The sequence below is a fragment of the Podospora pseudoanserina genome, chromosome 5, assembly GCF_035222485.1.
Source record: "Podospora pseudoanserina strain CBS 124.78 chromosome 5, whole genome shotgun sequence".
Classification (NCBI taxonomy): domain Eukaryota; kingdom Fungi; phylum Ascomycota; class Sordariomycetes; order Sordariales; family Podosporaceae; genus Podospora; species Podospora pseudoanserina.
The window spans coordinates 3859765-3885699 of record NC_085924.1 but is presented as its reverse complement, the minus strand read 5'-3'; the positions used below and the strand labels follow the sequence as shown (position 1 = coordinate 3885699).

The following is a 25935-nucleotide window of genomic DNA, read 5'->3' as shown; positions in this document are numbered from 1 at the left end:
CCCCTTCTTGTCCCATCTTCGCCTCCCCTCATAAGCAGCTTACTGTTCCTTCACGCGTTCTCCCTCTAGAAATAGGATGGAGAGTGCCCCTCTCCGGCCTACTCACAAAACCCGTAACCCGAGTTTTGATCCTTCGTAAATTCAGATCGTAAATGTTCCATCATCAAATATTCCCTATCAAAATCATGTCACAAATCATGTTATCACAAGACAAACCCGGAACCGCTCCCTCGGAGCAAGTCCCGGCTTGGCCCGGAGGCATGCATTCGGCTATTTCCCTGACAGCGGTTTGCCTCCCAAACTCGGACATGTCACAGTGGTCATGGAATCAACCTCACAATCACCTTGAAAAAAACACCACTGATCAAATTCGCTTGCCGCGTCCCGTGTGTCTAATAGCAATTTGGAGAAATACGTGACACAACTGTGTTCCTAAGAAAGAAAGAAAGAAAAAGAGAACATGTGAGGGGTAGTCAAAGACAAATGCATCCCGAAAAAAATCCCAAGAACCGCTCCCCAGAGTGTAGTAATATCTGATGATGCAGTGAAATAGTTGTTGATTCTTGCGCATCTACCTCTCCCGCTCCATCCCCAGCCGACCGTCCAGTTTAGATGACTCTTCCAGCATCCATCGCCAGCTCGCACGCTCACCAAACACCAGAGAGTATTCGTCGTTTGCTCGCGCTATACAGCCAGGGTAGAAATGTTGAGGCTGCCGGCCAAGATTTCCCGGGGCTAACCGAGTCAACCATCCACCTCGCCCGCATTAACAACTTCAACTACCTCCTTAAACGGCATACTTCCTGGTCCACTCCCGAGCTGTCTGTTCGTATTTCGCACGGTCCGTCTTGTAGACGTGGGCGATCTCGGGCACAAGCGGGTCGTCGGGGTTGGGATCCGTCAGCATGGAGCAGATTGAAAGCAACACTGTGATAGAGTCAGTATACAGGTCCAAGTATGTCTGTCAAGTGCGTCAAAACACATACCCTTCGAGATCGTCAAGGCCGGGCTCCACTGGTCACGGAGAATGTCTAAGCAGATGCTGCCGTTCGCATTGATGTTGGGGTGGTAGATTCTGGTTGTGAACTGAACCTTGGGAGGCTTGAAAGGGTAGTCTGTAGGGAACTGAATCTGAAGGAAGAAAACACCCCCGGTGTATGGCGAGTCGCTCTGTTGTCTCTGGTTAGCACATTGCGGCCTATCGCAGCTGTTCACAGCGCCAAGGCCAAGCCTCGTGTTCTTGTCTCCAGCGCTTGAACAGGAAAGGGGAAGCAACTTACAGGACCCATGATGGTGGCTTGCCATTGGAACTGTTGATTTGCCATGTTAGCAGTTGGCTCACAGATGATTCCGAACGTGGTGATGGCGGTCACGCGCTCTTCGCGTCATCGAACACGGCGTGCAAACAGGAGATAGCGGGGTATGCCTACAAGATCGTCGCCAGCTGGGCCAGCAGAGCAGGAAGAGGGCGGGTCGCTGTAAAATCAAGACATCAGCATCTCTGCCAAAACTATCGCGTGTCGTCGTCCATCGTCCATATCCTAGACGCAGTTGGAGCAGTCTCCCGGGGATTTGGGCGTGGTTGTTGAACCCCGCTCAAAGCCCGGCCCCACCATCGAATGACGGAGCGGCCAAAGGCTCCCGGCGTCCAGGAAATGAGCAAACGGAGAGAATCGGGAATTTTTGAACATACCGGCCGAGGTCAGCGAGTTCCTTGTTGATGCGCTTAAGAGCCATTTCTGAGGTTTGTGTGATGTGTGTCTCGACGACGAGATGCTACGTCGAAGAAGGCCGGGGCGCTGTTGAATTTAAGGCTGTGTCAGCTTTGGCTGTGGAAGAAAACGGAAACCGAATGAATCGTCGGTTCTGACGGCGCACCGTGGCGACAAGGTACAAAGGCACGAGAGCAGAGAGCAGAGAGCAGAGAGAGCAGAGATTGCAGCAGAGGTAAAGAGAAAGAGTTTTTTTTGGAGGCACGCGAAGAGCTTACTTTGTAAAAAGAGGGGGTTGCGGTTTAGAGATGTCAAAACAGAGGGATGCGAAGTTGGTCAAGTTAGGTTGCAAGAGGAAAGAGGGGAGAGTGGGCGGGTCGACAAAGGCGGATTTCGATTCGATAGGTGCCGAGGACGCCCACGCCAAAAGCTGAGCGAGCAGGGGAGGGGGGCGCAACGCTGGGACCACCGCGAATTTTCAGGCGGGACCCAGCCGCTGGGCTGCTGCTTGTTTGGCGCCCAATCGTCACTGCCGCCCCTCCACCCAGCCCACCGCCACAAGTGGCCATCACTAACAGTTTTCTATGCCACGATAGGGAAGGTCTAGATAGTACAAACTGTCCACTCCTCCTTTTTGAACCCCTGCTTTCTCCTTCGTGACTTGGAAAGCCCGATGAAACCCCCATTTCAAAGATATTGGATAAGCAGTCACAGGTGTCTTTATCAGCCCTGGTATAAAGTTTATACAGCACCCGTCATATATGTGTAAGACGAAGATGAAGAACGATATCGCTTCGAACCGTCTGCTCATATTGTTTGCGAGCGTAGTCTCTATTCAGATGAGACAGCTGGTTCTAGTCTTATCTATGCTCACAGACCAACTTTATCTCAGACAAATGCCTGAACGCCAGTAATGGCTCTTCCAAGAATGAGACCTATACACAGTTAGCCAGGGCATGGCTTCTTGTCAGCATTCGGGTGGTAGAACTTACTATGAATATCGCTCTGGCCTTCATAGGTCTGAGTCACATAGAGGTTCGCCACATGGCGTCCAATACCATACTCGTCACTGACAGCATTGCCACCAAAAATCTCCTGGAGAACTCTGGCATTCCACAGAGCTCTGTCACAATTCTGGCGCTTGACCATGCTAATCATCTCGGGAGTAGCCTTGCCTTGCTCCTTCAACCGGCCGACCTGGATGGAGGCCAGGACGCCGTATGAGATATCAGTGGCGGCGTCTGCGAGCTTCTTCTGGATCAGCTGATATTTGGCAAGGGGGTTGCCCTTGAACTGCTTCCTTTCCAGAGCATAGGTTCTCGCTCTCGCCAGGCAGTCCTCCAAAGCACCCATCACACCGAGAGAGATACCATACCGGGCGCTGTTTAGGCAGGCAAACGGCCCCTTCAGTCCCTCCACCCCAGGGAACATGTTCTCCTTGGGGACAGGGCAGTCCTCGAGATGAATCATTCCGGTGATGGAAGCGCGGAGTCCAGTCTTGTTGCTGATCTTGGGTGTCTCGAGTGTGCCAGCAGGACAGTCCTTCCTGTCAACAAGAAATCCGCGGATCTTTCCAGTCTCCTGGAGCTTGGCCCAGACAAGGAGAACATCGGCGATGGGCGAGTTGGTGATCCAAGTCTTGGACCCCTTGAGCAGGTAGCACCCCTTCTTGGTCGGGTGCTCGCGCGCAGTCGTCTCCATGGAGCCCGGATCGCTGCCGTGGTTCGGCTCGGTAAGTCCAAAAGCACCAAGAAGCTTGCCCTTTGCCATGTCTGGGAGGTATCTCTCCTTTTGCTCTTCCGAACCGAACTCATGAATTCCACCCATGACCAACGACGACTGAACCGACATGCCGCTTCGGTAACCGCTGTCCACCCTCTCGACGGCCCTAGTGATCAAGGCTCCAGCCACATCCGACACTCCAGCACATCCATACCCCTGAAGGTTGGCTCCCAGGAGACCTAGCTCGCCCATCTCCCGGAGGATCTTTGGATCGTAGTGCTCATCGCGGTATGCCTCTATCGTGCCGTTAGCCCAAGCAGGCGGATTCGGAGGGTTTCGGGTTCAACGGTTCGTACGTAGTACTCGGGGAAGCAATTGCTCCTGGCAATACCGCTCAGCCGTTTCGGAGACTGCGAGCTCCTCCTCCGTCAACAGGTCCTTTGCTCCGAGCGGGTCCTCCCAGTCGAACTGCACAGCTGGAGATGCCGACGCATAGCTCCGGGTCGGGAGTGCTGGCCGGGCTTGAAGAAGGGCCCGGGCGGGGAATCGTCTGCAGAGGAGTCTGGACATGGTCAATTGGGTTCGTCGGTATACTGACGTTGGTGGCTGGAGCAGAATTCACCTTGTATTTCATTCCCCGCTGTGTTTCCCATTCCTCCTTGTCCATGGCCCCGATAGCTTCCCGATCCCCAGTGCTCATCCCCGCCACTAGCCGATCCACGGATAACCTGGGCCGAGGCTGGTGAGTTATGGGGGTTAGGGTTATGTACTGGATATCCGTTGCCCCTGACAGGGGTTTATCAGGGGCAAGAAAACAACTGAATAGAGAGCAGATGTCTCCTTGAAGGTTGACAAGTAACATCCTCCGATTCAATCTGAGAATGGTAACAGTATTGTAAAATAGAGACATGCGATGAACCAATTCAAAGGAAGGAGCATGACATCGCAGCGTGTTCCGACTAGCAGAGCAAGAACGTTCTGCTCGAAGAACCTGGCTTGAGAAACTTAAAACATCCAACTTCTCTTCACTCACCTCCGGAGTGACCATTACCAGTTCCATGCTACCTTTTACCATGTCTTTTTAGTATCGTTAGCTATCATGATCACAAACGCCAGGTAATCCCGCCACTGGCGATACCTTACTCTGTTCCAGAACCGGGCAGCCGCCCGGTGTCTGACATACCTACACTTATATTCGACACACATAATAGCAGCAGACCTTACGATGTCCAATACCGCCGAACCAGATATGTTCCAAGACATCATCACCAACAACAACGACAGCCTAGCCACTTTTGCCGCCATCCGTCTCCTCAGCTGCTGCTGGACAACCATCCCTGGCATTGACCTCGCCTACAACTACCTCCCAGCCAACAATATGATCTCCGCCCTCGACATGCAACTCCGCTACTCCCCCTCCAAGAACCTCATCTCCAGCAACCAGTCAGATACAACCTCACAATACCGAGCCTAGCGAGCAGGATACCCAGGCAAACCCAAATTTGGCTACGACGGGCACCTCGCCGAACCACCCGAGCAGTCCTCTCCCGACGAAGCTCCCAAACGGCCACCAAGCAGAATCCCCCTTGTAGACACCACTCCCATCAAACACCGCCGTCAAAGCGCCTCCAACCTACCAACAAGTTCAAGACCTAACCTCAAAGGAAAAAGCCCCAACCAAAGTACCGGCGCCCTGCCTGACTCCCGACTCAAATCTTTTGATGAACAAAACAGTAAATATCCGGGATCATCCCTCCATCAAATCGATGAACACCCCCCTCTTAGAGAATCATCAGCCTCAACGATCACCTGCCCAGCAGAGCTCGACCACCCCCAACCAGCAGGGGAATAGGTAACATCCCCCCCTCTCCCCTCCTTCCTATCCTCCCCCCCAAGCTAACAACCCAGTAGAACTCCTCCCCATCATCCCCCTCCCAAACTCGGCGGGGCGCCTTTGAAAAGTTCCGCCAGAAGATCAGGCGCTCGAAATCTGTCTCCTTTCCTGCTACAGAGCCGGAAAGTGAGCAGCATCACGCAGCAGACGGGAGGGAACGGCGGCGGGCTAATCGGGATCGGCTGGAGGAGCCGGCGCAGGGGGCGAGTCCGCTGTTTAAACGGTGGGGGTGTGGAAGGAGGCCGAGTCTGGATTTGATTGCTGTTGCGGGCATGATGATTGCTGCTGGGGAGCTGGACAGGCTTTCTTTGAGGGCAGACGATGTGGAGAGGGTGAGGAGGGGGGAGGGAGGGGGTGGGTTTGGTGAGTGATAGTGGGCAGATGTCTCCTCCCGGGTCGGGGGATGGGAATGGGAGTGGCGGCGGTGTAGTGGTAGTACCACCCAATACACCAAATACCGCTGTTGGGTCACCAGCTAGTCCGGTGAGTCCTGGCGGTGGGGTGGGGGATAGTAGTATAATGGGGCGACAGTTGGGGTCTGCACTTTCGGCGGAGAGAAGAGAGGGGGGTTTTGCCCCGTTTCCGCCGGCGAATACACCTGTTTTTGGGGGGAGCGGTGCGGTGACGCCCAGCAGCAGGTCGGGGTCGGGGTTGGGGTTGGGTGGTGGAAAGCAGAGAGCGGCTCGACCGAGCAAGCTGTCGGAGGTTCGGAGATTTGAGGAGGTGGTGAGAAGGCTGTCGGTTTCTGACTCTGCGGTTTCGCCGGGGGCGAGGGAGACGGAGGAAGAGCCGGTTTATAGGCTTGAGTCGTTTCCTGAGTTTCCTGATGGGGGGGATCACAGCGAGGACCGGTATGAGAGCGGGGAGTCTACGCCTAGGTATAAACCGGGAGAGCATTATTTTGTGGAGGGGGGGTTACAGTCTGGTGCTGGGGTGGGTGGAAGTGGATTGAAATTGAGGGGGCAAGGGGATTGTGAGGAGGTTGAGGGGGAGCATAAAGGGGAAGAGACACATGCTAGGCCTGATATTTGGAGGCCTGAGGATGGGGTTGGGTCGGGGCCGGGGGAGGTTTCTTCTACTAGGGATTCCAAGGGGTCGAGGTTGTCGTTTGCGACTTCGGAGGAGAGGAGGAGGAGTTGGTTGGATGTTGCTAGACGGGCGACGAAGGGGAGGTGGGATCACGAGCTGGAGGAGTGTAGGGGGCTGACGGAGGAAGAGGAGGGGGATGGGAAGGAGGGGCTTGTGATGAAGAGGAAGCATACTATGGCTGACATTGTGGAGCTGTTGAGGTCGGGGAAGGGGGTGCAGAAGGAGTGAGTGGTAGGCTGGATTCTGAGGGGGTCTAAGGGGTAAGAGATAGAGATTTGTAAACCTAGAAAATCAGACTTGATTTCCGCTTTGATGCTTGCTCTTCCGGTTCTCATCTTGACTGCTCATTCCCAGTTACGCTACAGGCAAAGCTCAGATTCTCATTTGTTGCCTGTTAGTTTAATTCGCTCTCAATGATGAAGACGGGGTGGAACTCAAGCTGCAGTGTTGGCTCAGAATCATACCAGAAAGCTCAAGGAGCATCAATTTTGAAGATGCTGAAAACCACAATTCAAAAGCCCTTTCCATTTACACCACCTCTCATTTTGGCGAGGTGAGCCACCGGCTAGCCCCCCATTCTCGGCTATGTGTGTACAAAAATGGTTTGCCTTTTCCGGGGAACCCAGCCACCTCTGTCTGTCTCTCTTTCTCTCTAAACCTCTATACCCGTATTTCTCAAGCACGCTCAGGATCCGCGCATACAGGCTTCACCTCGAAGCCGTAGGCCTCCTTGAGCCTCTGGGCTCTCCGCTCATCGTATCCAGGGAGCTTGATGGCTGTTTTTTGCGTCAAACAATGTCAGCATTTTTCCTTTGTCAAAGGTGCAGGGAAAAATATGACTCACATCTCCCCTCCCCAATCTCAGCAATCGTCTCCTCCACCGGCCTCCTGTATCTCTTGCGGAGCATCTCCTTGCGCTCGAACTCGTCCACGTCGGGGTTGCGGCCGGCGCCTTGGATGCGGCCGCCGGTGTACTCGAAGACGGCCGAGGTGACGGACATGACGGCGCCGTAGCCCAGGATGGCGGGGATGCGGCCGGCTGTTGTTTTTGGTTTTTGTCAACATCTTCCTTCCTTTCCTTTCCATGCAAGGTCTAGCTAGCTAGCTAGCAGTAGGAGGGGTTGGGTTACCTCTCAACCCCAAGACAGCACCACCAAAAGCACCAGCGATAGCATTGTTGTAGTGATCGTTCTTCTCGCGGAGATTGGCGGAGGCGATGCGGGAGAACTCGTAGACTGAGCCGACGGCGGCTGTTTTTATATATCCATGTCAGTATGAATGCGACCAATTGATTGACATGACGGGGTGAGGGTGGCGGGTACCAAAAGTAGCAGCGATGTTGCCGTGCTTGGAAAAGACAGCCCAGGGACCGACGTGCTTCTTCTCGAGGGAAGTCTTGACGGCGGCGAGGAAGAGACCTCCGGTGCCGAAGAGGGCACCCATTGTCAGGGCGGCGTGGACAGCATCTTGGGGCTTGTATTTGTCGGAGGAGGAGGAGGAGGAGGAGGAGTCCCCTCCGGCGTGGGGCGCCATTTTGGGCTGGATTTGGAGGGGGGGTGGTTTGCTGAGGGGGGTGGTGGGAGGTTTATCAAGGTATGGGTTGAGAGCTTGGGAATATCGTTATGTCAGTTGGATGCGGCGGCTGCTGCTGCTGCTGCTGCTGCGGGTTGCGAATTGGATTTCTGGGAGCACGGGGCGTGGAAGGGGACGTGCATTGGATTTTAGAGGGTTTGATTGGTTGGTTTTTGGAGGTGGGATTTGGGAGTCTGGAGCAAGGTGTGTCTGTACAAGAAAGTCTGGGCTGGACAAATGGGTTCTTGTAGTTTGGGGGTGATGGCAATGGAGAAAGTATTGAGGCTGCTGAAGACTGAATTGATGGTTATTGATTATTTTAACATGCCAACCATGACGTGGAAACTCGTGGAAACTAGCTCTTCAAACAAAGTCGGGTCACGGCGGTACTTTGTTTGTTGTTGCCAACTGCCCCTCCTTGTGCCATCCATCCAGTTGCTCCATTCCATCATCACAGGTCGTGCCTCCCACCGCTCCCTCCACGGCTGCGTCAGCTGCCAGCCGTCAGAGGCAAAAATCGATTCTACGTAGCAGGAGCTACCATCAGGAACTCCGGACTCACTGTCTAATATAAAACGAAGGGAAGCTTAGTTGCCGGCTGTGACGCAAACCCAACCTGTTCCCCATAATTTCATCCATCATCTCCATCATCTCCGTTTATCAAGCAGACAGACAGCCATGCATACGAATACAGAATCATCCACCAGTAAGTCTTGTTTGCGACTCTTGATGTCGAGATTGTTCTAACACATCCCACCAGTGCCCCGCCTATCAACCATGGACTCCCTCAACACAGGTGGCCGCCTTGCCAGAAGGCTCATCGAGGACTGGTACCGGGGTGCTCTGCAGCATGCCAACTGGTCTGAACCCCGACTCCAGTCTTGCTACCATCTGCGAGGAGCCCGCCCCGGCCCAGTCGGTCCCAACGACGACCACGACCTTATCATGATTCCCTCGCAGACACACGGCCACCAGATGGCTTGTCTATGCAAGCACTGCCGGTACCACTTCGTCTTCACCTGGGCCGAGCCAGAATTTAGTAGCCCTGGCCATCCTCAACATCACTTTGTCATGGCACCGGGGGATGACGAATCCTTCGGCGAGGAGAAGGGGAAGCAACTCCTCGTTACTTGGCCTAGTAGGGACAAGAAACTGGGCCCTTTGATGCGCAAGACCAGCTACCGGTGCAGCTTTTGCGGCTTCAGCATCCGGCTCGATGTGTCAGCACCACGCCTGGCCAGCAGGTGGATCGACATCGTCACGGATGAGTCGCGCGCCAAGAGAAACCTCAAGAGGGCCATGGATGAGGACCCGGGCAGATTTAAGGACATGACGCAAGAGAAGCTCGCTAAACTCGAATCCAGCGCCCTCATGACACTGAACATGTACATTACAAACATCATGTCTAATGATTCCACCAGTGCCGAGAAGAAGATATCGGAGCGCAACAAGACGTTCATGGTGCAATTCGGTCCAGAATGCGAGGAACTTTTCCTCTACCTGGGCTTCACCAAGAGGCAAGAGGCCGAAGACACATTCTACATCTCCCCACAGGTCCCACCGGAGAACGGCGGCAGGACACTCCTGTACTCAGAGCGATCTTTCTTTGAGAACGTCAAGAGCGAGATACAGAGTGTGATCGACCAGAAGAGGCCTGAGCTTGTTCATCAGCATTCGCCTGCTCGCATAAAACTGCAGACGGTACTCGGAGTTGACGATGCCCAGACGCGGACCGTGCACTGGAAAGTGTCGGAATCCGATCTACACTACTTCTATTTACTGGGGGCTTCTTCCAAGACAACCGAACCCATGTTGATTTGGGCATATGAGCGGCAAGCCGCCGTGGACCGGGATCACGAGCGCTACTACAGGGAGGCTTTCAATTTCTTGGCCTACCACGGGGACGAGGAAATGCAGATGTACGCCGTCCACTTAGATCAAAAAGCCTTGCCTCGCCCCGAGAAGAGTGAATATGACAAGGACTGGGAATGGTTCGGCTTTTGGAGGGCACAGGGCCGAACTCTGACCAAGGACCGGATCATCGAGCGGTACAAGCATTACAGAGAAACCAGGCCCGAAGCAGGACATTTGCACAGGCTGCACTTGGCCAAAATTGCTCGGGATTTAGGCCAAAGGGATTTGGTCTACATTGCCGTGGTGGACATGGACGAGGCCGAGGCCAATGGCGTGCTCGACTCAACGGCCCAAACAGCACCTGATACCATAGCCTATGCCGCTCTGGAAAGTGTGAACAACAATGAAAAGGACGCCGCGGTTGTTGTGACGGCAATGAATCTCATTGGAGCGAGAATGGCCAGACAGCGTAGAGGTGACAAGGATTTTGACGAGGCCTTGGGCGACTTCGAGACCATCAGCGGGCAGCTGGAGAGCCTCGTGAGCGGCGAAACCCAGAACCAGGACTTTTGCGATCCTGTCAGTAATGGACAAGAGATGGAGGTCGGGGCTGGAGACCTGACGTTGCCCGTCGGGCTTGACAACATTCGCAACACTTGCTACCTGAACAGCATTCTGCAGTATCTCTACACAGTCGATGTCATCAGGGACCTGTTGCGGACCTTGGACCTAGACACGCCCGAGGCCAGTACAGACAGGGTGGGCGAGATCCTGAGTGGAAGTGTGAGCGGGGTGGAAGAAGGCCAAAAAAAGGAAGCTTTCCTCGGCCATGAATTCGCGCGCGAGCTCAAGACTTTGTTCCACGAGATGGAAGAGACTCGATACACTCACGTCAAACCACGCCAGCGGCTTGCCAACGCCGCCATGGCCCGAGCTGATAAGGGAGGCTCTACTGCTGAGTCCAAGGCCACTGGCCCCAAGGCTGCCAACTCTGCGGTTCCCGAGCTCAAGATCACGACATCTACAGACGCTGATGCCAAGATGGTGAATGGCGAGGAGACCTTCGAACTCGAGCACGTTGAGACGACCAGTGTATCTAGTTCACAGACGCTGGTGGGAGAGACACCAGCTGCTGCGTCAACGGGATCGGGGAAGAAGATGGAGAAGGCGGGGCCCCTGGAAGCTTTGGTAAAGGAACTTGACCAAGACGAGGTCAAGGGCACTGCGCAACAGGATGTCGACGAGGCCATGGGAAATATACTGGAACACCTGCAAGCAGCCCTCAAGCTAGCCCGTGCGCGCCGCAATGCCGGGGAGGACGGAAGCGAGGAAATACCCGATCCCATTGACGATCACTTTTACAGCAACTTTAGGATCTATAACCGGACGCGCGGGAACGACGACGTACAGGGCTGGACCACACACGAAGACCGCAACCGCATGATCATGGCACCGCTTCATGAGACAAAGGCGGTCAAGGAGGATCTGTACCAGGCCATTGGGCGCGGCATGGATGTCCAGCTGAATGAAGAGACAAACAAGATGACGTATTCGGTCTTCAAAAGGCCTGCTGATATTCTGCACTTTCTATTCCCCAGGAGTCGTGCGCTCGACTTGAAGAACGAGAATCCAGTGGAGCTAAACGATCCGTTGTATTTGGATCTCTTCATGGATGTTGTCCCAGGGGACGAGCGGTACGGGAAGCGGACGAGGCTGTGGGCTCTCAACAAGCGGTTGGAGGAGCTGAATACCAAGCCACGGGCGTTCGAGCCGGGTTCGGCCAAGATTTTGTCGGAGGAGGATATTGACAGGCTTGTGACTGAGAATGGTCTTGTTGATGCTGATGGGGATTATGAGCTCGTTGATGCCGACGAGAGGACTGCTCTTGCCACCAAGGAGGTTCAAGGGGGGTGGGTTGCGGTTTCCCCCGAGAAACTGAAGCAATTCGAGGAGCGCCAGCGGGCTGATGATTCGGCAGAGCTTCTCAAGGAGAAACAGGGGCTTGTGGTCGGGGAGGTTGAATACAGGCTTCACGCGGTGTTTTGCCACACTGGAACCCCCCGATCCGGCCACTATTGGGTGTGGATCAAGGATTTTGAGCGGGGCGCGTGGCACAAATACAATGACGAATTGGTGACGGTGCACAGCGAGGAGGATTTCAGGAAGCAGGCGGGGACTGCGGCTGAGCCTTGCTGGGCGGCCTATGTACGTGCTGACAAGGTAGCGGGCTTGGTGAGCACGCCGCTCCGAAAGAGGGTACGAGGTGGGTGAGCAGCGTGGGCGTGTTGAGGCGATGGCATGATTGGGCAGCATTTGTTTGGGTTGGAGGTGTGTGTGAGTTGTTGAGAAGGTAGGTATTTTTAAAATGAGAAAGAGGCATGTTACCTAGCGAATCTTGGAAGGGTGGTGACTGTTTTGGGGGGCGTGGTGACTATCTTTCACGGGGGTTTGATTAAGGAAAAGGCTTCGAAAGATAGCTAACAGACCCAGCGATGGACTGTGGTGGATGTGCACCACGAGCTTCTGTGTGAGGTGTGAGTGAGGTGATGGGTGTAGGTGAGACTGTCTAGCTTGTGTTATTATGTTCTTGACGATCGAGAGGGTTGGTTGGGGTAAGGGGGGAGGTGTGATTTCAAGAGGGAGGAATTACGTCGGGGTTGAGCAAGCGATTTGGTAGGCTTTGAAGAGCAGTTAATGGTGTGTGGTTGTCAGTGAAATGGAATATGCCATCTGGTGTTGCTTGTAAGAATGACGAGACAGGTTGAGGGATCTATAATACACTTGGGTATCAACACTAGATTTGATGCTCTGCTAAGAGGCATAAATGTCAATCACGTTTGGTAGGTTAGCCGGAGGAAACAATGTAGATGACTTGCGAATTACCAGTTGACGAATGCTATGCTGCAGATTGCTATGCTAGAATGCCCATGCTATTCCCTTTCCGTGCCCTTGCCCTTATTTCTGCAAAATACACCTTTCAACAACGAGTTATGCTCTCTGAGTTCTATTTCCGTTCCTTTCCCTGTCCCTGCAAAACATACCCAACAGCCAGCCTGTGGTCTGCATCCCCTTTCTCTTGCCAAGTGATGCCATGTAATGCAGTGATGTGTACAATACTCCCTCCCCTTCCCGGTCCCCAGATCCAATTCCCATCTCACCTACCTCCTCCTCCTAAACCTCGAATTATACCCCGGCCCGCCCTTCGCCCCGCCTTGCTTGAGTTTCAGCCTCTTGAAATTCGCATGCGCAGTCGCCTTGACTTTTCTGACCGCCTTCTTCACCGTCCCTTCCTCTCTCTCATCCTCCTTCTTCCTCCCTTTTGTTTCGGCCAAGGTCTTCCTAGCCCCCTTGCCGGTAGATTTGGGGGTGGGCCTGAGGGTGTCGAAATCGTCGTCATCCTCGTCGTTGCCCTCAAAATCCGGGCCAGAGAGTAACAAGTCGTCTTGAGGAGCCTGAGGTGGCTGGTCGGGGTATTGCGTTTCAGGGATGGGTTCGTCGTCGGAATCAGGGGGAGAGTTGTCGGTAGGGCGCTGGAAACGGGTAGGCTTCATCTTGACCATTCTTGTGGTGCGCTTCTGCCCTCGCTTTTTGTAGACTCGAAGGGGGTTGCCTTGCGTATCTACCCCTTCCCTACTGAGATCTATTTCGTCATCGTAGGCCTCGTTGTCGAAATGTGATAGCAGGACAGGTTTCTCTTCGGTATATCTGGGTTGGGCTGGTTGGGGTGGTACTGTCTGGCCGTCCCCGATTTCTGTCTCGACGCCCTCTGGTACTGTAGCTAACTTGGGAACGGCAGGTTTGGTGACTGGTACGCCGAGTTCCTCTGCTTCCATTTCCCGGAGAGCATCTTCTTCATCTTGATGGGCCTCGTCTTCTATTTTTCGGAGATCGGCGACGACTTCGGAGAGACCTTTGACCTTGACGCCTTTGCGGCTTAGAACTCGGGGAAGACGGAGGGGGCCGACTTTCCAGGGGCCGTTTTCGTCGGTTTCGTCTACTGGAGGAGGAAGGGTGGTCCGGCGGAGGAAGGCGGGGGTATTGAATAGTTTGCTGCGGGTTGTGGAGGGGGTTGTGGTGGTGTTGTTTGGCTTTTCGTGGAGGGGTGTGGTGACAGCTCCAAAGAGGTTGGTTCTTCCGGCGAGAGGGGTGGAAGCATCGTGGGCAATTCGTTTGGCAGAGGGGGTTGTGAGGTCGCCTAGTTCGGAGGCGCGGCGTTTGCTGGGGGTTGCTGAGCCTATTGGCTTGGGGAAGGGAGATTCGGTTGGTTTGGAGGGGGTTTTGCCTAGGAGGTCGAATAGGCCAAGGACTCGGCCGTCTTTCTGGGGAGTTGGTCCAATTGAGGTTGGGAGGACTGGGCTGAAGAGCTTGCGGGCTGTCGAGGGGGTCACGGCTCCGGGAGTTCGGGCAGTTGGGGACTGCATGTATGGATTGGCGACATGATGTTTTCGTGGTGTTTGTGCCGTCTTGGAGTGCTTCGACGGGGTCTGGGGTGGTCGGTGGGAGGACGATTTTGGTCTTGAGGGTTTTGACAGCTCTTCTGGCGGGATCTTGCCCGAGAGGACGTCTCTGAGTTTGCTGTATTGCTTGTACTTTTTGGCAATGTCGGGATTCTGCTTAATGTCGTTGCGGCTTGGCTTGTTACCGCCGTGTTCTTCTTGCCAGTCGGTCTCCCATTTTTTCAACTCGGCTCGCACTTGGAGGGATTGGAGCTCGAATTCGGCTCTGGCTTGATCGTCCATCCTGGCAATGCGGTTGTGTGGGTGCAATTAGATGGTGATAAGTGAGGAGGGACGGTCTTGGTTGTCTTGAAAAGGATGGTCAGGTACCTCTGTACCTTTGTACCTCGACGCGTCCAAACGCGTCTTGTCAGATTTAAGCACGTCCACCCCGCGCCCCACAGTGAGATCACTGCAGGGGCGCGCCAAGACTCGTCCAGGTCCCTGCAGCCCAACTTTAAAAGATTCGCTGAAGGAGAGCAGATCTCTCTATGTATTTAATACATACTTTGTACCTAGATGCATATGCATTTTGTTGGGTGAACCTCCAGCACAAGTCAACAAGCCGACCGACACCCATCACAACATGGCAGAACCACCAATACCCCTCCCAGACGACGCCAACCCAGCCGACATCAAATCCCAAGTCCTCCAACTAACCCTCACCTCGATCCAATCCTCCGACAGCGACGAAAACCCCTGCGTCATCTGCCTCGAAACCATCACCTCCCCCTCGACTGCCCTCCCATGCGGCCACTCCAACTATGACTTCCTCTGCCTCGCCAGCTGGCTTCAGCAACGGCCCTTTTGTCCCCTATGCAAAACAGGCGTCACCCAAGTCCGGTATACCGACGCCGACACCCAAAACGAACACCTCTACAACGTCCCACCCCTAGCACCCACACCAGTACAACCTGCCCGGCAGACAGTCTCACGAGCGACCAACCCGGCAGACGTTCTCCAATTGGGCCCATTGGATTTCGAGAGATATCTTTTCGGAGACGTCACCTCTATCCAAGTCCCCCCAGTCCGGCGCAACCTTCGCCGAAGACAGAGCAACCATCAGCCACCACCACCATCCAGCACCCCCGACCAAGCCCTCCAACAACGCCAGCACATCTACCGGCACAACCTCTTCTCTCTGCGTCCGCACCCCCGCCCCGTTTGTATCCCCTCCGGTATTAACACCCCTCCCTTAGACATCGGCTCCTCCCCCCACACAAGCTACTCTCCATCCGTGCCCTCACCAGCCGTCCTCTCTTCCACCCCCCATCTGCTATCCAAAGCCCGCCTCTTCCTCCGCCGAGAACTGCAGGTCTTCTTCCCCCCAACTACGGCAGCTCCCTCAACGGGGGACAGCATCCATCAAAACAGGGAGTTTCTTCTCGAGTACGTAATTGCCATGCTCAAAACCGTCGACCTCCAGTCTCCATCCGGAGCCGCCCACGCCGAGAATCTACTCAGAGATTATATAACCCTACCCGACACAGGTGATGACAGGACAGCACTCTTTCTACATGAACTCAAGAACTGGATGAGGTGGCGGGGCGAGCCACCAGGGAATGTTAGTCTTGAGGGGTGGGATAGGGGGGTGCAGTACCCTTCGCTTGATGAGGGGAAGAAGCGTAGGTATAATGACGGGGAGGAGGATACCGAAGAAAGAGAGGGAAGGGGCTATAGCTGGCAGGATAAGGCGGGTGATCACTGGAGGCCTGATCCACCTCACTGCAGTCAGCACGGTGGAAGAAACGACAGCAGCAGGAGAAGAGGCGGTGTGGTGGGCAACGGAAGGGAAGATGAGCGGTCTCGTCGTAGGAGGCATGATGTGTGAACTGTATTTTGAACGGCACAGGGCTGGAGTTTTGGGAAACCTGCGGTTTTGGAGTTTTGGGTGTTTACTCGGTGTAGAGATGATACCCTCTTTGTATGTGTCTATGTACAACTTTGCGTACGACTTTGATAGAGCAGCTAAACCAAGCGCTTTTCATGTGAGACTTGAGTTGCGTATAATTTTCAACGTTGCACTGCCCAAACAAACATTTATAAAGTCAATCAAGCAAAGGACATCACATATTCCATTTCCAGCATCAAGCAACTAAAACAGTAAATCAATTCTTTGCCCAAGCCCATATCGACTCCTCTTTAACTCCTGTATAAACGCTACCTAGTATAAGTTTCCCACAACCAGCCATCGTCTCTCTCTCACAGAGACATAACTATGCAAACATTGCACGCTTGCTTTACCCCCTAAACACGCACGCTTGCTTCCCCGGCCCCAATACACAAAAAAACAGCAAGGTATAAAAAGCCGCCCATATCCAGTCCCATCCCAAGTAATCGTGACGATTGCTTTCTTTCCCTTTCGTATAAATACCCCTCCCTCCTCCCTTCCTTCTCCATATTCCATCCATCATTACATTCATGTTTATTGTTGTTGTTGTTGTTGTTGTTGTTGTTGTTGTTGTTGTTGTTGGAGAGAGAGATAGAGAGAGAGAGAGGAATTTTGTGCTGCTGAGTTGCCAACCCCCACCCCCCACCCATGCCGTAAGATGTGCAAGCTGAGAAAGACAGAAAAATCATGATAGAAAAAAAAGCCAGGCAAAAGAGCTTCCAAACATGAACAAGTGAACAAATATCCCCACGATATTTTCCTTCCCTTCCCTTTCCCAAAATCCTCATCCCAAGATTCAGAAATCATAGTTAGGTATGTGGTAGTGGTGGTGGTGGTGGTGGTGGTGGTGGTGGTGGTGGTGGGTATCATTTGCCGTCGGAGGTTGTCGTCGTCGCCGTTTGTCGTAAAAATATGTACTTAATCCTCCTCCCCCTTATCCCCATCCCTTCCCAACATAAATTCATAACCCCCTTCCCCTCAAGCCATAATATCTGACAGAACCGCCATGCTCAATATCATGACCAACAACCCAATCGTAACAATAATCAACAACGTAAAACTAAACCACCCCATCACCATGGCACTCGACCCAACCCCCGCCAGCACCGACCCGTTCCCGAAATCCTGCGCGATAATACTCGCCGCCACAGACGCGGTGTGCTGCCACAGCACACTAACCAGCACAAAAATCGACGCAATAAAGATAATCGCCAGCGCGACTTGGCTGACCGGTCTCGAGGGAAAAGGCTTGACTTCTCTTTCTGAACCCTCGGAATCTTCCTCCTCGTGCCAGCCGGGAAAGGTAGCCAGTAGGAGGAGGCAGATGAAGGCGAAGATGATGGCGATGATCCTAACCCCCCAATCCGTCAGCACACACAAACAAAACAGGGAGAGAGAGAGAGAGAGAGAGAGAGAGAAGAAACTTACAAGAGATAGGGAAAAACAATCATATCCTTAAACTGCGCCGACAGCCAAATCAGGTTCAGCGGGTCCTGCTCCACCGAGATCTCGTTCGCCAGCGAGGTCGCATTGTTGGAGCACAGCCAGCTCCCGCCGTCGGTCGAGATGCAGATGCCAAAGTAGCCGACCCTGGCCTGGAGGCTGGCGTCGCCGACAATGTTGGAGATCGCCTCCGAGACGCGGTAGTCGACCTGGGCCGTGTCGGGGACGGCCGTATATTTTTCGTAATAGATGGAGAGGAGGAAGATGTCGGGGATGAGGGGGGAGGAGGAGGAGCAGCCTGCTAGGAGGAGGGAGAGCAGGATTATCGTCACGGCGATGAGGATCATCAGCACGTGGTGGTAGCCGAGGAATGGTACCCATCCTGGTGGTTTGAGGGAGAGAAGTCAGCTAGGCATTCCTCTCCGTGAGAGCGCAAAAGGTAGGTCATGCGCCCGGTTGGTTGAGGTTAAAAGACTTACGGTACCATCCTAATTGTACTCTTGTCGCCATGTTTTTTTTATACGTCCAACACACACTTCCCTTTCACTCACAAAGAATAAAACCCACACACACCCGCCCTCCGACGGTAGGAACACACGCCCGGAGTGACGGTTGGAGGAGGAGGAGGAGGAGGAGGAGGAGGAGGAGGAGGAGTGTAGTCTGGTTTTTGTCGGAGTTGGAATGTAAGTGGCGCCTATTGTTCTTTGGTAGGTCTCGGATAGATCGTCGTCGACGATGTAGTTCGCCAGGAATGCCACTCGTTCGTAGTGTGACCCGCAAGGTACTCTCTCTCTCTCTCTCTTCTCACACAACACACACAACAAACAACAGGTAGACTACACCACCTGCAGTATAATTGAGTAATGAAGTGGGACGACGGGACTACTACTCCAGTAGTATGTACGGGGCAGACCCTTGAAAATCTGCACGACTTGCACTGGCGTGTATGTCTGTGATACTGTGGGAAGCAAAAAAAAGAGATCGAGTTGTTAGAGCAACAGACTGAGAGAGGAGAATGCAAGGGCGGGAAAACCGTCAGGAATTCTGCAGGTCCCAAAGCTGTGGGTGTGGTGTGTGCTTTCACCAACAAGACAAGAATGGAGGCTGGAAAACGCAACTTACAAGGTGGGGATTGGGGGGGTGGGATGGGATGTTGCTTTGCGCAAAATCGCAGAAATGCCGGTGGCTGGTATGGGCAGCTAACTAGTGAGGGTATATTCTGAGACGGGACAAGTTAAAGAGCGGATGATATCCGGGGAAGAAAAAAAAAAGATGGAACAAGGCCAAAAATCAAGAGACGACGATGTTGCTGCTAGCCATCTGCATTTTCTCTCGCTCTCTCTTCTTTCTCGCTTTCTTGTCTGTCTGCTCCAACTGCTGCTCTCACCAGTCGTTGGTGTGTCTGGCCCCGTCCCCTGTTGCCCAACCACCGCACTTTATTTACATTGGATCCGTTGTCCGGGCAAAAAGCTAGACATGGGTGGTGTTGCGGTGCGGGCGCTGAGCTGGCTTTGCGGCTCTTGGCAAAGGCCTAGAGACAGGGGTTATGCGCCGCGTAAAGTGGGAAGATGTCCCACCTGGTGACGCATTGTTGGCTGCTTTTTCACAGTTGAGGGCTTGCTTCCCCAACCTCTCTGTTTTGACAGAACCCAGAAGAGAGCTGCGTCACCCCCTTCAAAAAGACCAACGCTTGCTTCCCTTCTTCCTTCCCCTTGAATCTTAACACTTTCTTGTTAAGGAATCGCGACGGGCAACGCGCTTACTATGGAGCCCGCTTCTGCTCCAGCCCCTCCAACTGGATTGGAACATGGAACGGGCTGAGCACCGAGACTCCGTCTCCGACGTCAACACTTGCTGTCGTCCGTCAACTTTGTTGTCGTTGCCTTGATTGAGGATATCGTGGTTATGGTCAGCTTCACTTTTGAGAAAGATATCTATTTAACTTAAAGAACAGCCAGTCGAGACTTCCTTCACTGAATTGCCACCCACATCCGGATTTGTCAGCCATTAGGTGAGGGGGTGATAACCTCCAAATTTAAGACAGCGATGGCATCATCACTTTTCCTCACATAAACCTCATCCCCAAATTTGATGCCTGCATTTTTTACAAAACACCTGTGATTGTCCACTCACCTCCAACAAAATGACGGCCTTCGACATCAAAATCGTCTCCGACGCCATATGCCCATGGGTACGTCTTTCAGCCCTACACAAATGCCATGACCACCACCTCCACAGTCACCAACATGGTCTCCATGCAAGCGCCTCTAACCCTTCCCCCGCCCCCCTCAACCCAGTGTTATCTAGGCAAAAAGCGCCTCGAACGCGCCATCAACCTCTACAAAGCCTCCGTTCCCAACGCCAGCTCCGACACTTTCAAAATCCACTGGCACCCCTTCTACCTCGACCCTTCCCTCCCCAAAACCTCGGTTGACCGCGATGAGCACCTCCTCAAGAAATTCGGCGATCCCAACCGCCTGGCCATGTCCACCATGATGCTCAAGCGCTTCGGCGAAGCCGAGGGCATCAACTTCTCGTTCAAGGCCAGGATCGGAAACACCCGTGACGCCCACCGGCTGGTTCAGCTGGCAAAGACAAAGTCGAACGAGCTCGAAAACAGTGTTATCTCTGCGCTTTTCAAGCTGCATTTCGAGGAAGATGGAGACATCACTTCCCATGACGTTCTGATCGCCGCCGGCGAGAAGGGAGGGTTGGACAAGGCTGAGGTCGAATCCTGGCTCGATGAGGGCAGGGGCGGACCCGAAGTCGACAAGGAGGTTGAGGAGGCGTACCGGGATGGAGTGTCCGGAGTGCCCAATTTCACCATCAATGGAAAGTACAGAGTGGAAGGCGCCCAAGATCCCGAGAAGTTGGTCGAGGTTCTGAAGAGGATAAAGGCTTCTGCTCCTGCTGTCAGCGCTTCTTCCGAAGGAGTAAGCTGCTAGTTTGAACGTACCCCTGCCGATCATCCCGCATAGAACCTCTCTTGTCAACCTAAGAGTCCCTTGTTCGCATGAGAATATAGCGCAATCATTGCTCAAATATCCATCAAACCCCCAATATCACCTTCCAAGCTCTTCAACTTGGCCTGCAGCTCCCGCCTCTTCCTCTCCAATTTCCTCAGCTCCTCCTCGTCCCGCCGCAAATCCTCCTCTGTGATGTAATCCCCCTTTTCCTCCTCCACATGCTCCATTTCCTCGTCCTCATCCCATTCGTTTCGTTGATTCATGGCCTGCAATTGCACTTGTTGCTCGGCGACCTTTTGCTCGTAATATGCGAGCGTATGCCCTTGCATCTCCCACTTTCTTCTTAGTTGCGGTATCCTCTCCAGCGCTCCAGGTAAGGCATAGACACCACAAAGCTTCTCGGCACCTTGTAGTAGTAGTTCAATGTCGGCCTCGCCTTCCTTGTGTCTACGGGTCAGATGCGCGTGGAGATCACCGCCCAAAACGGCGGCGACGGCGGTGGATCGGCGGGTGGAGGAGTTGGGTGCTGGTCCGGTGGTGACTTCTCCGGCGGCGACGTTGAAGACTGTTTGCCTGCGGTTGGAAGGTTTAGGTTGCTCGGGATGGGGGGTGGTGGTTGGTGGTGGTGGGGGTGCGGGGACGGAGAAGAGGGCGCGTTCGTGGGCTTCGGTGTCGCGGATGAGGGAGGTGATGTCTGGGTTGGAGAGGAGGGCGTTGGTGAAGATTTTCGGTGGGGAAACTGGAGGGCGGTTAGAGAAAGGTTGGGGGGTTTCCAGCTTTGTTTACTTTGGGAGAGGGGACTTACGGGAGGCTGTCTATGCCTTCGCAGGAGAGGGCGATTTGGGCGAGGTGGGTTGATATCAAGGACATTATGATTATGTTGTGGGACGAGAAGAAGATGTCGCGTCTGGGAGGCAAGATGTCGCGTCGGGTTTTGGTGTGAATGGGAGACAAAGATGCGATCTACAATTGAGAGCTTGGGCTGGGGTTGGTGGTTATCCGATCTCTTGGCAGATCGATAAACCCCGCGATAAATCACCTCGCTATCACGTGACGGGAATGATTGACAGGCACAGGCACAGGCACCAATTCTTGAAGCGCCCCTCGTTATCATTTCTTACAAATTATTTACCTATTTTCGAAGTCGACACGAACCTCACGTTGGGTAAATCCAAGGTGCCCGACTTGAGAGTTACTAACCACAGCCTGTCGCAAATGACGCAGTTGTCTCGGCCTGTTCGGTAGCGGTTCCGTCACATGGCAACTGAGCAACGATAACCCGGACCTGACGCTGAACAAGCAGCTTTGGACCTCTCGCACCTCGTCGATGAGAGCTCCTGCGAGATCATGTATTCGTGTATTCCTTACACACCGTTTTTTCAAACGGCCGAATGCCATACCTCTCACAGATGAGCACATTTTGTCAACACCTCCACCGGCGATGTCTACGGCCCGCTCTCGTGAAGGGCTATGGAAGGATCCCCTGTTCACGACCTGCATGTGCCGGAACGGAGACGCCCAACCGGCACTGGGATATGCCACGCTCCACAGCCTTTTTGGAACCTCCACGGTGCTCTTGAAGAGCTCTGGATTCTCACAGCACAACACCTCAATATCTGGCTCAGCTGCGGAATGACAGAGCCCAAGTTCTCCCGGCGCCTGTGAGCGTATGAATGCGCATCGGCGAAGATGGCAACGGGATCTGCTCATCCAAGCATTTTTTCCCTCTCCTGCCACCCACGTACACAGCAGCAGACACGCATCCTGCAGCCGGCAGAATAATTTTTCTGCCTTCTTTATTGGACAACAAGTCTATTTTTGACGTCCACCTTGGTGGGCCTCTACACCCTGATTCGTTGCCAGTTCCTGTGAAAGGTGCCTGCCCCGGACATCAAGCCTTGTGGACGGACACAGCGGGAGAATGCTGCACGAGGGCTTCCATGCTCGTTTGCGCAGTGGTGATGACACGATGGGACAGTGACAACTCAACCATCAAGACACCGCCTTCGCCCCCTAACGGAGCCGAGGACTCAGACATCCGGCTCTCTGACCGACGGCCGGTTTGTTGTCGTCATGTCGATTGCTTGCGTCCCGCCTGTAACATTTCGTCTGAGGGAAATGTTCAGGGATTAGACGGAGCATTGCTGCCCAAAGGCGCCGCCATCAAGACAAGAACCTGCTGTTGGCGGCTCTTCTTCGTTATTAGTAGTAGGGGGCTTGAAACCCCTGCTGCAACCCATGGCAGCCAGGCACAGGAGAAATATTTGCCAAATTGTATAAGATGGCTCTTCGATCCGGAGCCCAACCGACCACTCCGAGTATATATGTAGTAGCCCTGTGATAAAAAGCCATCTCCGGACCCGATAAGAGACGTCAGCTGCTTTGTTTTTGTCCTCTGTTGCTCGGACGGACAATTCATTTATTCTACGACACACACCGGACACACAACCTCGCCCCTCCGAGCTGCCGGCTTCCACACACTGGCTTACCCGTCAGACAAGTCAGTCCCTCATCAGTCAGCTCCTTCGTCGGCACCACCAGCGTAGCGCAACGGCGCAAACCAACCAGTCCTTTTTTATCGAGCACCCCGCAATTCCCGATTGCTTGCTTTTCGATCCTGCTCAGACACGTTCCCCAATATCGGGAATCAGCCTGGGCTGCACGGAACCGCACCTAGACTCTGGATCGATATTATCATGACAACCAACCGAAGTCCGATATCTTCTCCTCGTTGGAGATTCACTCTTTGGGTCTTGACACCTTGAAAACACCCCGTTCCCGTACCGTACATCTACCTACTCACGCCATTCCGCCCGCCAGCCAGCATTACTTGCATCGCATCGCAGCAGAGCACAGCACAGCACAGTATTGCGCGCGCGCCATTCCATCTTTTCCCCGCCATCTTTTTTTCTTTTGCTCGGTAACCCCCACACTCTCTCCCACGAGAGCGGGCAATCGATAAGACGTTTCCCCAGACGAGACTGGCACCACTCGACACACACCGCTGTGACAGTACCTACCCCAGCAGCAAGCATCTTTTGTTTTACCCATCCGAAACGGAGGGCATAGAAATTCCGTCACCGGTTTTTGCAGCAAGTCCAAAAAAAAAAATCAAAAAAAAAGCAAATCTTGCATCGCCATACTTATTAGACCTACCATGTGGCCCAACGGGAAAATCTCTCAAAACGTCGGGCCTACCTCTCCGCCAGAGACCCCGCGAACGGCTTCCCCGGTTTTTGGCCGCAAAAGCAGCCCCCCGCCCCCCGGGGTGTCTGCGCCCACGCCGCCGCCGCTTCCACACTCCCGTCACCACCACCACCACCATAATCACCTCCGGCCCATGGCGCCCCCCCCTTTGTCGACCGGAGGAGTTCCGGTGGCGTTCAATGGCAGTCGGCCAGATCAATTATCACCACGAACCACCAGCTGTTCCTCTTCCTCGTCGTCGGAAGACGAATCCGACAACGATTCCCAACCCGCCGGGCCATCCCGGTCCGCGACCCCTGAACAGCCACAGCTAGAGCCATCCCCACTTCTACCCCAGATTCCACACATATCGGCCAGGATAGGCCGGTCAGCCTCCATCACAATCGGCCGTGTCATCGCCGAGACGGACTCCAATTTCGTCATTGAGGAGCTCTCCGACTTTGCCGACAGCGACGACGAGAGAGATGGGGTTCTCCGGCCGGATTACATTGAATACGCCGAGTCCAACCGCAGCCGCTCCCGCTCAAGGACGAGACGGCCGGCGGTAATAGACAGGACGTTTATTTTCAGCCTCCACAACCTCAATTGCGACGATGAGTCTGACGAGACGGACCTCGACGAGGCCGAGTATCGCGAGTTTTTGATCAAGAGGAGGGAGGAGAAGAAGAAGAGGAGGATGACGAGCGGGAGCATAGGGAAGAGGACCATCAGTGAGAGCATCGGGAGTGATACTGATTTGGAGGATTTGAAGCCTTGGCTGGGGCCAAATTCGTCGGAGGACCAGACGGGGGGGAGGAGGATGAGGAGACGGGTTAGCATGGTGGATCATCACATGAGAAGGAGGAGCTCGATTTTTCAGCATGAGGCGAGGACGTCGAGGATTGAGGAGTTGGATGAGCCCGAGTCGGATGATGGGGTCTTTTTGGAGGTGGGAGGGGTGGGGGAGAAGTTGGCGAGGGAGTTGCCTTATTATGAGTATGTTAGCATGGAGGTGGATTCGCCCTAGGGTGGGAAGTAATTTAATGGGGGCGGGGAGAGGGGGGAAGAGATTTAATGATGATGATGATGATGACGATGACGATGTTGATGATTATGATTATGAGTTGATGATTGGAATATGAAATGTGGAAGCATTGCCCGGGAAATTTACTTTTTGTTGGGGTAAGAGGATTTGAACATTGTGATGACGACTGCTTTGCTTGATTTACGATGAATACCTGATGGAGTGTCTGGATCCCGCTGCTTGATCCTCTCTAACTTGATCATTGGAGTGTTTGAATATCGTGGATTTGCTGATGCAGGCCCTGAAGCTCGGAATTATTAGTTTCAGTAGGTGTGTAGCTGAGCACATTGTGGACAAGAATGGAGACTCCAACTCAGAGACTATGCCCAAGAGGCTTCAAAAGACTGTCACGGTCCTTGGATTGTCATCAGACAGCTTGAAGAACTGTTTCAGCGTCTAATGTGTAGTGATCTGGTGCCCTTTTTTTTATTCACAATTTGGTGAGGCACTCGACAAGCCTGAGTGCTATATTCCCAAACAGACACTGGCAAAACAGCTACAGGCAAGAAGAATTGTTCGTGGACTTGAGAAAAAGATTTGACTGAGATTTCATGAAGAGCAATGCCTTTACTCGCTCAAAAGATTCCGCCACTTCTTTTCTGCTCAATGCTTTGTTCTGTTGTTTAGGACTTGTGAGCTCCCTGTTTCCCCTGATGTCTACAGAAGACAAGAGCGCGGGCGCCGGCGCGGGTCTCGAAAACTCCGCCTTTTCGTAGGGCTAGACTATCCAATATCAATGCTAAGATATTTTTTTCTTTGCAAATTTGATCAAGCAGCAAGTTGGCAAAATATTTGCAAGAGTTCACGGCAAAGTGCTGGCAGTAAGGCTCTGATATATGGCAAACCGCACGGACCATTGTCCCCCTACCATATTGCGGTAAGTTCCGACACGATTTCAACGACACGCCTCGCGTCACCTTTCCAGGTTGTTCGACTTCATCTTCCTCAACTTCATCTCCCCTCGTCATCAAATCGAGGGCTGTCAACAAGCCCGTCGAGAAATCTTCTGTCTTTGGAGACGCTTCG

The 25935-nt window shown here is 53.6% G+C and overlaps 13 protein-coding genes across 13 annotated transcripts; 5 read left to right on the top strand and 8 right to left on the bottom strand.

Annotated features, from left to right (window-relative positions):
* Positions 1 to 630: 630 nt before the first annotated feature.
* Positions 631 to 1737, bottom strand: UBC4 (Ubiquitin-conjugating enzyme E2 4; the record flags this gene model as incomplete). The annotated part of the gene is made up of 5 exons (XM_062948204.1): positions 631 to 927; positions 987 to 1170; positions 1281 to 1310; positions 1431 to 1476; positions 1694 to 1737. 5 exons carry the CDS (start codon positions 1735 to 1737, stop codon positions 788 to 790), a joined length of 444 nt encoding a protein of 147 aa, XP_062799619.1. The 3' UTR covers positions 631 to 787.
* A 39-nt stretch (positions 1738 to 1776) lies between these two features.
* On the bottom strand, positions 1777 to 2281 carry QC764_0085450 (uncharacterized protein; the record flags this gene model as incomplete). Its single annotated transcript, XM_062940853.1, has 2 exons — positions 1777 to 1799; positions 2095 to 2281. 2 exons carry the CDS (start codon positions 2279 to 2281, stop codon positions 1777 to 1779), a joined length of 210 nt encoding a protein of 69 aa, XP_062799618.1.
* Positions 2282 to 2600: 319 nt separating this feature from the next.
* QC764_509550 (uncharacterized protein) lies at positions 2601 to 4250 on the bottom strand (the record flags this gene model as incomplete). Its single annotated transcript, XM_062948203.1, has 2 exons — positions 2705 to 4250; positions 2601 to 2647 (listed from the first exon to the last, which is right to left on the bottom strand). Exons 1-2 carry the CDS (start codon positions 3684 to 3686, stop codon positions 2601 to 2603), a joined length of 1029 nt encoding a protein of 342 aa, XP_062799617.1. The 5' UTR covers positions 3687 to 4250.
* A 905-nt stretch (positions 4251 to 5155) lies between these two features.
* On the top strand, positions 5156 to 6645 carry QC764_509545 (uncharacterized protein; the record flags this gene model as incomplete). Its single annotated transcript, XM_062948202.1, is given in 3 exon segments — positions 5156 to 5167; positions 5346 to 5686; positions 5703 to 6645. 3 exon segments carry the CDS (start codon positions 5156 to 5158, stop codon positions 6643 to 6645), a joined length of 1296 nt encoding a protein of 431 aa, XP_062799616.1.
* On the bottom strand, positions 6644 to 8330 carry QC764_509540 (uncharacterized protein). The gene is made up of 5 exons (XM_062948201.1): positions 7740 to 8330; positions 7548 to 7667; positions 7262 to 7456; positions 6882 to 7193; positions 6644 to 6796 (listed from the first exon to the last, which is right to left on the bottom strand). The coding sequence occupies exons 1-4, from the start codon at positions 7948 to 7950 to the stop codon at positions 7093 to 7095; spliced, it is 627 nt and encodes a 208-aa protein (XP_062799615.1). The 5' UTR covers positions 7951 to 8330; the 3' UTR covers positions 6644 to 6796; positions 6882 to 7092.
* On the top strand, positions 8252 to 12738 carry UBP2 (ubiquitin-specific protease ubp2). Its single transcript, XM_062948197.1, has 2 exons — positions 8252 to 8695; positions 8750 to 12738. Exons 1-2 carry the CDS (start codon positions 8668 to 8670, stop codon positions 12112 to 12114), a joined length of 3393 nt encoding a protein of 1130 aa, XP_062799614.1. The 5' UTR covers positions 8252 to 8667; the 3' UTR covers positions 12115 to 12738.
* Positions 12739 to 13001: 263 nt separating this feature from the next.
* Positions 13002 to 14647, bottom strand: QC764_509470 (uncharacterized protein; the record flags this gene model as incomplete). The annotated part of the gene is made up of 1 exon (XM_062948196.1): positions 13002 to 14647. Exon 1 carries the CDS (start codon positions 14580 to 14582, stop codon positions 13002 to 13004), a length of 1581 nt encoding a protein of 526 aa, XP_062799613.1. The 5' UTR covers positions 14583 to 14647.
* Positions 14648 to 14925: 278 nt separating this feature from the next.
* QC764_509520 (uncharacterized protein) lies at positions 14926 to 16031 on the top strand (the record flags this gene model as incomplete). The annotated part of the gene is made up of 3 exons (XM_062948200.1): positions 14926 to 15484; positions 15539 to 15964; positions 16027 to 16031. The coding sequence occupies 3 exons, from the start codon at positions 14926 to 14928 to the stop codon at positions 16029 to 16031; spliced, it is 990 nt and encodes a 329-aa protein (XP_062799612.1).
* A 365-nt stretch (positions 16032 to 16396) lies between these two features.
* Positions 16397 to 18183, bottom strand: QC764_509510 (uncharacterized protein; the record flags this gene model as incomplete). The annotated part of the gene is made up of 3 exons (XM_062948199.1): positions 16397 to 17581; positions 17659 to 18055; positions 18153 to 18183. The coding sequence occupies 3 exons, from the start codon at positions 18181 to 18183 to the stop codon at positions 17209 to 17211; spliced, it is 801 nt and encodes a 266-aa protein (XP_062799611.1). The 3' UTR covers positions 16397 to 17208.
* Positions 18184 to 19293: 1110 nt separating this feature from the next.
* Positions 19294 to 20661, top strand: QC764_0085360 (uncharacterized protein). The gene is made up of 2 exons (XM_062940851.1): positions 19294 to 19864; positions 19971 to 20661. The coding sequence occupies exons 1-2, from the start codon at positions 19817 to 19819 to the stop codon at positions 20616 to 20618; spliced, it is 696 nt and encodes a 231-aa protein (XP_062799609.1). The 5' UTR covers positions 19294 to 19816; the 3' UTR covers positions 20619 to 20661.
* QC764_0085370 (uncharacterized protein) lies at positions 19977 to 20649 on the bottom strand (the record flags this gene model as incomplete). Its single annotated transcript, XM_062940852.1, has 2 exons — positions 19977 to 20574; positions 20630 to 20649. The coding sequence occupies 2 exons, from the start codon at positions 20647 to 20649 to the stop codon at positions 19977 to 19979; spliced, it is 618 nt and encodes a 205-aa protein (XP_062799610.1).
* A 49-nt stretch (positions 20662 to 20710) lies between the features above and the next one.
* QC764_509450 (uncharacterized protein) lies at positions 20711 to 21768 on the bottom strand (the record flags this gene model as incomplete). The annotated part of the gene is given in 3 exon segments (XM_062948195.1): positions 20711 to 21378; positions 21426 to 21439; positions 21445 to 21768. Coding segments are annotated over 3 exon segments (747 nt in total). The 5' UTR covers positions 21510 to 21768.
* Positions 21769 to 23796: 2028 nt separating this feature from the next.
* Positions 23797 to 24852, top strand: QC764_509430 (uncharacterized protein; the record flags this gene model as incomplete). Its single annotated transcript, XM_062948194.1, has 1 exon — positions 23797 to 24852. One exon carries the CDS (start codon positions 23797 to 23799, stop codon positions 24850 to 24852), a length of 1056 nt encoding a protein of 351 aa, XP_062799607.1.
* Between the last annotated feature and the right edge of the window lie 1083 nt (positions 24853 to 25935).